The sequence below is a fragment of the Papilio xuthus genome, unplaced genomic scaffold, assembly GCF_000836235.2.
Source record: "Papilio xuthus unplaced genomic scaffold, Pxut_1.1 DF829673.1, whole genome shotgun sequence".
Taxonomy (NCBI): domain Eukaryota; kingdom Metazoa; phylum Arthropoda; class Insecta; order Lepidoptera; family Papilionidae; genus Papilio; species Papilio xuthus.
Window position 1 is genome coordinate 172159 of NW_013528976.1, and position 11895 is coordinate 184053.

Consider the following 11895-nt stretch of genomic DNA (forward strand, 5'->3'; position numbering starts at 1 on the left):
GATTCAAGCATCAGAGACTGCTACAGACTTTTCACATCATCAGCTCACCACACGTCCCCACTGAGGGGCTCGGAGCCTACCCAAGGTACCGGTGACTATGGCCGGGTTGGTTGACTTCACACATATCTTTAAATTTGTTCGCAGATATGTGCAAGTTGCATCACGATATTTTCCTTTACCATAAGAACGTCGGTAGGCAACACATATGCAACTGCGTATGTCTATGGGCAACGGTCACTTCGCTATTCCAGCGATTTCAGGTTGCTAGCTCGTTTGCCACCGATACACCGGCACAGAGTCGGATTTTCTTCCAAACAATACAGTTTCTATATTTACCTACTATGTCTTATCGTGTCTTGTCACATACCGGGTCAGTTAAGTTCGTCGTACTATAAATACGCAATAAACATTACCCTATCAGTTGGATAAAAACAAAGTTAACATGCAACTTGCTACTTAATAAGTTTACTTCAAAACTGGTTTAGTCTAGAATACAAATTGAGTCATAAAATTGTAAAAAAAAAACCTCGCTATTACGACACACACCTTGTACTATTAGTTGAACGGTTAACTTATTCACTTAACTATAATTATAGGTTCAAATTGGTCATAAAAACTGACCAATATTACCATCATCATCAGCTCAATAAACGTCCCCACCGAGGGGCTCTTACCCTAAATCAAGGGTGACCATTATCAACCTGCCTTTATCCCTATTGAGGATAAAACATAGTATGTATTACTCCTCCATACATCTCTATCAGCCGTCATATCCGAGTCTACCTCCTTCCTACGCATATCCTCTTTCACATACTCATTCCACCTTTGTAGCCATCCACATTCAATCTCATTACTTTTTGGCTTATATCATCATCCCTCCGCATAACAATGTCCAAACCATGCTAATATTTTACTCTTCAATTTCTCCATCACTGGCGCTACTTTCAAACTTCCTATAATATACACATTTTTAACTTTATCCTTTTTTATCACATCACATATTGATCCAATACGAAAATCTTACGGTGAATGAAAACATGATGCTGCACATATCTGCGAAGAAATTCAATGATATAAGTGAAGTCAAAACTCGGGTATACTTGACTTTTATGCCGCGCGGACAAAATGGCTGGCGACAGTTAGTTTATAATAAAATTGTGGCCATATTTCAAATGCAATAACAATTCCAAGGTTTAATATTGCATGACAAGAAACTGAGGTTTCCTAGAGGAAATCGTAACTTAAATTGTAGTTCAAGGTTTGTATTTACTGTACGAATCGAAAAAAAAAATAAGAAAGTTTAATGCCAGAGCGTCAATGGCTCAAAGGTTAAAGCAGTTGACTTGTAATCTGCAAGTCCTGGGTTCGAATCTCGTCATGTAGCAATGTGTTTTCACATATGTACATTTATCCTATGTTGTTACGGTAAAGGAAAACATCGTGATGCTGCACATATCTGAGAAAGTTAAATGTGTGAAGTCTTGCACTGGACCAGCATTCACTATCACATAGTCTCACTTAGGGTATGCCCCGAGACCCTTAATGGGAACGTACAGGTGATAATGAGTTACATTAGTAGGGACCAACATATATCACAACCAAGATACTGCTATTGAAACACCCTGTATCCTAAAAAACTGAACAGATTTTGTCAAGTGAGGTGTCATTCGACTCGTATTCTTCCAGAGAGTGCCACAAGTATACTCAAGTATAGTCAGACTGATTATTTAATTAATTAAGTAAAAAATAGTGTTTTAAGTTGTTCTGTTTTAGAGTATGTTAGTTTTTTCATATTATGACATTCTTGAGTTCACTGCTACTGGGCCTAAAGGTCTGGTTGCATCATTCCGAATTCAAGGGACCGGGCGATGACTCACTGATAGTTATATCAGAATTTCGGGACCCGGTTTTGCGGCAACGCGTTCAGAGATCCTTTAGTACTGTTTATAAAACCCTATTAATTAATCTTACTATTATTATAAATGCGAATGTTTAGATGGATGTTTGTCCGCAACTCCATCCATACTGTAATATGTAAGACTTAATAAGATTATGTATTCTTCCAGACTATGTTCTACATATATGACAAATTTCAGCGAGATCCATACAGTCGTTCTGGAGATACCTTCTAACATACATATAAACATTCGCATTTATATTAGTGAGATTAACCAGGACAACAGCACCTTTCCAAACTCTATCGGAAATACGTTATAAGCCATACTTTTCTCATCCACCGATGTCTGTACGGAACCATCATTTAAAAAAATATTTTTGAACACCAAAATAATCGAAGCTGGTACTTAAATTGAGCACGTGTTGAAATCGAGTTTGTAAATCTCGTCATTTCTTTCAATGTTTTGTTTTTGACACTGAATTAACGTATTTTATCTCATACCTTTTGCATACATTTTGAAACAGGTCGATAAAACATGTATTAATGCAATCGACATTATAGGAATAAATAGTTTGCAAGCACTCACCGCAGGAAAAAAGACATAATAAGTAGCCTATATGTCCTTCAAGACTATGTTCCATATGTATACCAAATTTCATCCAGATTGCTTCAACCTTTCTCAAGATATCTTCAAACAAACATCCATCCAAACATTCGCATTTATAATATTAGTAAGATGCGAACGTTCAGATGGATGTATGTTAGAATGTATCACCGGAACAGCTCAACAGATCTTGACGAAATTTGTCATAGATGTAGAACATTTGGAAGAACACATAGACTACTAATCAGGTTTCTTTACTTTAGTGGACCTTAGTGGAGATATCTCCAACTAACTGGCTTGACGATACTAAGGGAAATAAGATGTGATTCCATACAAAGTATAGTACAAATTAAATATCTTTTTAAACATAAAAAAAAGTACTTGACCCAAAGAATGCACGTGTACTATGCCAAGTTATAAACATAACTAAACGGCCAAGGTTTAACACTATGCAATACCATAACAGATATAAAAATACAAGGTTCAAAGGAAAAATGGCTCTCGTACAAAGCTATAAATAATTTGTTCTTATTTCAATAACGACTACGTAATAAGAAAGCAACGAGAAACATATCGTTATCCTTTTCTTTTCAAATAATTTTTTAATTATTCTAGTGCGACAATCTTACTAATATTATAAACTAGCTGTCGACCGCGACTCCGTATGCGCGGTATTAAAAAATCACTCACTGAATAGTCTATGTGTTCTTCCAGACTATGTTCTACATCTATGACAAATTTCATCAAGATCCGTGCAGCCGTTCTGGAGATATCTTCAAACAAACATCCATCTAAACCAGTGGTTCCCAAACTTATTTTGTCTGCTGCCCACTTTGAGAATATTTTATTTGTAGCGCCCCCATATTTCACATATTTAAAAACCACTGTAACTTCAAACTAAATAAATTGATTATTGTGACCTATATATGTATATTAACGGAGAATTTTAAACGAAACTTTTACTGTAACCCGCAACTTGAGACCTGCAGCGCCCACAAGGGGGCGTTATCGCCCACTTTGGGAAAGACTGGTTTAAACATTCGCATTTATAATATTAGTAAGATGCGAAAGTTTACATGGGTGTATATTGATTAAAAGGTATCTCCAAAACGGCTAACGAATCCCGATGAAAGGCACTGTTGGACATAGTCTGGAAGAACACATAGGCTACTATATTTAATCCCACGCGGGGTCATAAAGTTTAAAATATGTACATTAGATTAATAAAATCATATTAATTAAAATGTCTCTTTCTTCAGGTAAACCAAACAAGAGAGATGTGCAAGTAACAATATGGCATCACTCAGAGACAAATTAACTATAGTGTTAGTTATATACAATATATTAAGTGTATCCCTAAGTGAGAGTGAAGTGAACTACGATATAAACGGTGACGTCACAAACGAACATTACAACAAGACTCAAGAAACAGACAACGAAGCAGAAAAATATATAACAAACGAAGACGCAACCGAAGCCAATGAAAAGACGAACAACACAAATAAAGTAGACATCGAAACGGAATACGAAATAGACACGTCAGAATTAAATATAACAGTGGAAACTACAACAGCTGTTATAGACATACCAGAGGCTTTAGGTCTTAAGACATTCGCCAATGTTGATTACGAGTACAGTCAGCCGAATAAAAATGTTGACGATAAAATAGATGGTTTAACAGATGCTGACGGTACTGAAGTGACAGAGGCAAGTTCTTTATCTACAATATACAATAATGTTTATAAATTCAAAGACATTGTCCCCGAGGACATGTTTTCGAGTCACAGCGGACGAGAAGACGATGTGGTGAGTTAATTTGTTTATATCTTAGTAATATAAATGCAAAAGTTTGGATGGATGTTTGTCAGGAACGGCTGCATGTATGTCGATGAAATTTGGCATAGATGTAGAACATAGTCTGAAAAAAACACAAAGACTACAAACGGAGTCTCGGGTGATAGCTAGTAATATTATAAATGCGAATGTTTAGATGGATGTTTGTTAGAAGGTATCTCCAGAACGGCTGTATGGATCTTGTTGAAATTTGTCATAGATGTAGACAATAGTCTGAAAAAACACATAGACTACAAACGGAGTCTCGGGCGATAGCTAGTAATATTATAAATGCGAATGTTTAGATGGATGTTTGTTAGAAAGTATCTCCAGAACGGCTGCATAGATCTTGATGAAATTTGGCATAGATGTAGAACATAGTTTGAACACATAGGCTACTTATTAAGTTTGTTTTTAATTCCGCGCGGACGGAGTCGAGGGCGACAGCTAGTATTAGTAATATATTATAATAAGGATTGTTATAAATATTATAAGATTGATAATTAATATTAAAAAAAGCACTATTGTGATATATGTTACGGTTATCGACAATCCAATGATAAATTCTTTTGTAATTATTAATATTACATAACAGATCTTGTTTACTGTCATTTATAACAATTATGTGACCTCTAACGTGGGGGTCTTATAGCGCACTTCGAGTACAAGTACAAACATATACAACTTTTTTTTTTAAATCATAAGATGGCAAACGAGCGAGCGGCCACTTGAAATCTGTGAAATAGCGAAGTGACCGTTACCCATAGACATACCTAATTGTATATGTGTTGCCTACCATTAATCGACGGAGGAGAGGATGCACAGAAAGAAAATATTTTCCCTTTCCATGCATCCTCTCATCCGGAAAGTCTAGTTCTACTTTACATCCTTTCCTTATAAGAAAAAAGGTAGGAAGGGAAAGAGAACTAAATTAGGCCTCCGGGACGCACACTCATCAGACGAAACGCGGAATTGCTTCCACTTCACCCCTGTCTTTAGAAATATTTGACTTTAAAAGTATAAATCGTCGATTCCTAAAGTGGTAAACTCTACGGGAGCGTCGGTTATTCAGGGGCTAAAGCACTTGATTTGTAATCTGCAGGTCATGGGTTCGAATCCCAACGTATTAATTTGTTTTTCGATTTCCGATTTACATAAGGAAAACATCGCGCTGCTGCACATATCTAAGAAGAAATTCAAAGATATGTGTGAAGTCAACCCGCACTTAGCCAGCGTAGTTGACTGGCCTAGGCACCCCTATCATAAGGTACTTTGAACAAGGATTAGTAGCGTCCTTGACACTGCTTAACGTGATTCTTATACTCGGGAATTTCAACTTTCAGACATTATTAATTAGAATCCTTTGACGCATCCTTCGTTACAAAGTCAAGTGTAAAATGTAGTCAGGAGACATGAACGTTGATATATAGTAAGGCTAGTGTTGCGCTACACCGGCAGTGTCGGATTTTCTTCCTAACACATCATAGTTTCTTTGTTTTTAAACTATTTGTCTTCTTCCAGACAGAAACTACAGTGAGTGCGACAACAAAAGCTACAGACGAGACAATCAGTAATGAGAACCAGCTCAGCAGCACTGGACAGAGAATACCAAAGACTGACAATTGTATGTATAGTTCTTTGGTCGACTTCAAAAAGTGGAAAGTTTTCAATCTTACGCGGTGGCTCAGGGGTCAAGCACTTGACTTGCAATCTACAGGTCCTGGGTTCGATTCCCGCCATGTACCAATGTGTTTTTCGATTTTAAATTTACATATGTACATTTATCCGACGTTCTTACGGTAAAGGAAAACATCGTGATGCTTCACATATCTGAGAAAGTCAATGATTTGTGTGAAGTCAACCAACGCACTTGGCCAGCGTGGTTGACTATGGCCTAGTCACCCGTGACTTACGGTAGGCTCCGATCCTCTCATTGGGGACGAATATTGAGCTGATGATGAGAACGATAGATGGATGTTTGTTTGAAGGTATCTTCAGAAGGGCTGAATAGATCTCGATGGAAATTTGATATATTAATATTCATAACTTTATTATTTCTAGCCGAAGCCAAACAGCCAATCGAAAAACGTAACGACGCTAAACCCCGATCCACGGTTCACACCAGCAAGAGTTCAACATTAAGATCCTGGTTAGAAGACACATGGCTACGACCGCCCGCTGGTGTCCTAGTACCTTTAAGACCTAGGGCATTACAACGAGCACTGGATGTCTGGAAGGATCTTACAGCTGATGGGTCATTGAAAATGACAGATATTGTTATAGTCGGATTCGATTCAAAAGGTAATAATTAATATTATAAATACAAAAGTTATAATAATATAACAGTGGTTGGCTGACATTGAATTGGCCCGGCTCGCCCGGTGCAATACCACGACCACACAGAAGACAGGCGTGAAGTGGAAGCTATTCCGCGTTTCGTCTGATGAGTGTGCGTCCCGGTGGCCTAATTTAGTCCTCTTTCTCTTCCCACATTTTTTCTTATAAGGAAAGGATGGAAGTGGACTTTCCGGATGAAAGGATGCATGGAAAGGTAAAATGTTTTTTCTTTCTGTGCATCCTCTCCTCCGTCGATTAAAAGAAACGCATATGCAATTGCGTATGCCTATGGGCAACAGTCACTTCGCTATTTCAGCGATTACAGGTGGCCGCTCGCTCGTTTGCCACCTTATGATATATATGCAAAAGTTAATATACGAGACGAAAAGGGTTACATCTCCAAAGATGTAACTGTTTTCATCAGATGGCTAAATATAGAGATATTGTAATGACGTCACTACAATGCATAATTAATATGACGTAATATTTTCTTTTTTAATGCAATAATAATTCAGTTTAGCTGTCAATGACGTCACAGTTACATGTGACGTCACACCATTGTTAACCGGATCTATTGACATGGACAATTGATTTACACGCAAACTAACAACAAAAACAATAACTCATGACTCTTCGCATTCTTTTATAAACAGAGTAAGGCCCTTCATACACAAGGCAATGTAAATCGTCAAAATTAAATGCGTCGCGAGAATCACGTTGCGCGCGACACACACAATGTTGAATCGTCAATACGAGTCTATTCTGTCAGTAGAGACATATGGACATGTGAACTGTGCTCTGCCATCTTGAAAATTGGACTTGATGATTTAACCAACAGATTGCGACTGTCTTTAGTAATTACAGAAAACAACAGAAACAGAATTCGCGCGCTTGGTCTATGACAGTGTTTCCCAAAGTGGGCGATAACGCCCCCTTGTAAGCGCTGCAGGTCTCAAGTTGCGGGTTATAGTAAAACGTTTCGTTTGGAATTCTCCGTTAATATACATATATAGGTCACAATAATTAATATAATTTGAAGTTATAGTGGTTTTTAAATATATGAAAATATGGGGGCGCTAAAAAAAATATTTATTCTCAAAGTGGGCAGTAGACAAAATAAGTTCGGGAACCACTGCTCTATGACATTGTATAGAATAAGTTAGAGACTAAAATCGCAGAGTTCAATACGTTGCCTCGTGTACGATTGACCTAATTTTTAGTCATCTGGCTCTGAAGAGTAATATTTTTCGTTTACCTTGCACATCATGGAGTACACTCAGACGGGTTTTTTGGTGTATTCAGTCAAACTAGACTTCAGAAAGTGAGGAAAAATTATCAAAATGTATGAATCAGTTTGGATAACTCAAAGCAAAGAAACATATAATTTCCTCTTAATATTATTGAAATAGTAAAACCAACTATATATTTTTTTCAACTTTATAAGTAAGCAGTAAACTATGACTAATTATATTTTTTGTAATTAAATCGCGTAATTTAAATACACATTGACGTATTCGACGAAAAGAGTTACATCTTGTTATAATGAAAAGAGTCATATCTCAAACAGATACTTTCTTCGTGGGTCATTTGACTTCAAAATAACGGTACCAAAATATCGGATATATAAATACCCGTTGTAATGTAAAATGATGCAATAACAAAAAAAAATAATTCCCTTCACAAATTCCTTATTTACCGTAAACTCGTTAAAATCCTGCATCAAAGTAACATTAACTTGAGAAAGGTAATTTTCCAAAAGGCAAATAATTTTAATTTGTATTTCAATCGTACAGTATCATCTTATAATACTATCTTACTTCTTACTAATATTATAAATGTTTTGGATGTTGCATAGAAGGTATCTCTAGAACGGCTGCATGGATAACACAGAAATTATAAAACGTACGCGTACCCCCAGGTGAACGTGAATTTGCATGGGTTGATCCAGACATTTTAGCGTGAAGAAGTAACAAACATACACACTCGCATTTATAATATTAGTGTGATTGTTACAAATTTTAAGATCTTTTTGAAGTGGTACGTGGCAAAAAATAATTAGGAACCACTGCTCTAGAAGAACACATAGGCTACTTATTGAGTTTTTTTAACCCTGCGCTGACGGAATCGCGGTTGACAGCTAGTCAATTTTCACTTAAACTTGTTAATACCAAAACTTACATTTTACAAATATTTAGCTATAATAAATAGCCATAGCTGGAATTTAAAATTACCTAGACAAAAAATAAACTTACTCAAACTGGGCCCATATAGTCGTATTTCTTACCTGAAACAATAATTTATAATATTAGAAGCAATACATGCAGTCGTATTAAACAAAAAGACAATTAAAAAATGGGTCTAGGCAGACAGATAGTCGGACAACAAAATAATCCTATAAGGGGGTCCATGAATTACGTAAGGTGTTTGAGAAGAGGAGATCGCGTCAAATCTCATCTAATCTTACGTTGGAGAGAGAGGGTGGTGGGTCAAATATCGCGCAAATTTTTTTTTTGATTGAAACAAAAAAAAACAAAAGCACGAAGCAATCTTTTTTTTTCACTATAACACTCCAACGCGTTTACGTAAGAAACTTACATTTTGAAAAATATCACGTGAGATTGAGGGATGGGGAAGGGGGTTAAATAAAATCTCACGACATCTCACCAGGGTGGGAGGAAGGGGCAGAAAATTTTAAAATACACATCACGTAATTTATGAACTCTAAAAACACATAGTCATGTCTCAACTCATTACGTCTTAATTTATTAAAATAATCAATAGGTGGTATTTATAATTTAAATACTAGCAACATTGTTTTCATATTTCTGTTGTTATTTCCTCAATTAATCATAAGGTAACGTGCCCATACTACGCGACCCGTTTAGGGGGGGAGCGGAGTCTTTAAAATACTATGGTCAGTAATAGTCAGTAATAATAACAATGCATGCAGTCTTATGCTATAAAGAAGTATGAGCCAAAATATTTCTTTTTCAATGTTTACCTGTGATATGTTTAAAAATCATAATTATGAATTACTACGTAAAAACTAAACGGGGTGGTCTTGCCATCTACGAGTGGTCACCGAGGGGAGGGAGGGGTCGAAAAAACTAAAAAAATAGGTCACGTAGTATGGGTATGTTCCCTAATGCTGTGGCATTCAATCATTATCAGTGTTTCATATACAGTTGATTTCCGAGATAAAAATCAATGTATAAAACATATCGTCATCCCTGTCATTATCTTTGACAAGACAGAGACAAGAACATATTTTAAACGGAGAATATATTGGGTTGTCCCAATACATGACTAAACCGTCCTTGACCTATTAAAATACAGAGAGTTGTAGAAAATAATCTTACTAATATTATAAATACTACAAAGGTATGTCCGAAATGGCTCAATGGAACTTTATATAATTTGGCATAATTAGAACATAGTCTGGAAGAACACATAGGATACTAATTTTTATTTTCAATCCTTACGAAAGTTGCGGACGACAGTTAACTATATTTTATTGAACAATGTTCCCTAGGTATCAGCTGGAGATCCCGCCACAATCTGCAGGCAAGCGGGACAACAGACGACAAAACAGTCGGCGATGCCATCTCCAAACTCATCGTTAAATATCAGGTATATCAAATTTTATCTTAGCTTAAATCTCACGAAAAAGGTTACATCTACTAGATGTAACTCTTTACGCCCCCTTGTGGGCGCTGCAGGTCTCAAGTTGCGGGTTATAATAGTAAAAGTTTCGTTTAGAATTCTCCGCTAATATACATATGTAGGTCACAATAATTAATTAATTTAGTTTGAAGTTATAGTGGTTTTTAAATATGTGAAAATATGGGGGCGCTAAAAAAATATTTATTCTCAAAGTGGGCAGTAGACAAAATAAGTTTGGGAACCACTGGTATAAACGGGCACTTGTAAGAGTACACCCCTGGCCTTATTTTGCACCCAAAGCATAGATATATTCACTTTCTAATTTTATTAATTGTCTTTTCAGTGTTTAAAATTAAGTATATAATTGTTTAAAAAAAGTTGAAGTCGACTTTTGCGATGTGTTTTTCTTCAAATTTTATATGCATCGGACATTCTTACGGTGATGGAAAACATACGTGCACATATCTGTCAAGAAAATCACTTGATACTTAGGCGTGCTTAAGACCTAATCTTACTTAGAAGGATGGAGATGATCTGACGACATCCATATACTTCCTAAACAATAAAAACTAACAATATACCTATATAATCAGGTGATCGACCTTAAACAATTAATAATACAGATAAACAAGACAATATATACAAGACAATCAGACATACAAAACATATGTATGTGACAAATTAAAAAAAAAACGCTAAATTAGTTATGGCTTAACAGTTGCACGGAAGAGACGTTTGACCTTGAAGTCAATAGAACAATATCTTCGTGTATAAATTACTTATAGGAAAAATCTTAGAATGGCGATCAAACTAATCGTATTCTACAGTCATCAGCTCACTATACATCCCCACTGAGGGTCTCAGAGCCTACCCTAAGTGAGACTATGTGATAGTGAATGCTGGTCCAGTGCGGGTTGACTTCACCCATATCTTTCTCAGATATGTGCGTTTTCATTCACCATAAGAACGTCGGATAAATGTACATATGTAAATCGAAGTTTGAAAAACACATTGATAAACAACAGGATTCGGACTTCGGACCTGTAGATTACAAGTCAAGTGCTTAACCCCTGAGACTTCGATAACTTCGTTGTTTCCTCGGCATCTATCCCTTATTTAAAAAATTGTTTCGATTTTTATGACCGAATATTTATTTCTATCAACAGGGCGTACGATCTGAGTCAGCCAGTGATGGTACATTACGCGCGCTGGCATCCGCAGCCAAACTGGTACCATATGACAGTGCACTCTTCCTCATCACCGACAAAGAAGTGGGGGATCCATTGAAACTTCCTTTAGCATTGAGAGCACTGGTGGAGAAGAGACTGAAGGTAACTAGGACACACAGATATTGAAAAAATCTTGACTACAATAAGTGACTAGATACATTAAGAAAAATCTGTACAAACCTATGGTCTATAAAACCTCTTTAAAGCAAATTAAAGGAAATTTTCAATAGAACGTAGACATAAACAAATATTTTCTGGGTTAGTCCATTAAGACAACCTTTAGAGGAATACTTGGACCTCTACCAGCCCTAAGGGTCATATTTCGAGATTGG

General features: G+C 36.4%; 2 protein-coding genes across 2 annotated transcripts in view; one reads left to right on the forward strand and one right to left on the reverse strand.

Annotated features, from left to right (window-relative positions):
- Positions 1-11895, reverse strand: part of PAPLA1 (Phosphatidic Acid Phospholipase A1) — a 70812-nt gene that overhangs the window by 40403 nt on the left and 18514 nt on the right. The window lies entirely within an intron of this gene.
- Positions 1-11895, forward strand: part of LOC106114331 (uncharacterized) — a 33965-nt gene that overhangs the window by 6587 nt on the left and 15483 nt on the right. Inside the window, exons 2-6 of the mRNA XM_013307491.1 lie at positions 3761-4307; positions 5856-5958; positions 6396-6635; positions 10204-10301; positions 11501-11665. Of these exons, the coding sequence (XP_013162945.1) occupies positions 3795-4307; positions 5856-5958; positions 6396-6635; positions 10204-10301; positions 11501-11665 (1119 nt within the window). The 5' untranslated portion in view covers positions 3761-3794. The remainder of the gene's footprint in view (positions 1-3760; positions 4308-5855; positions 5959-6395; positions 6636-10203; positions 10302-11500; positions 11666-11895) is intronic.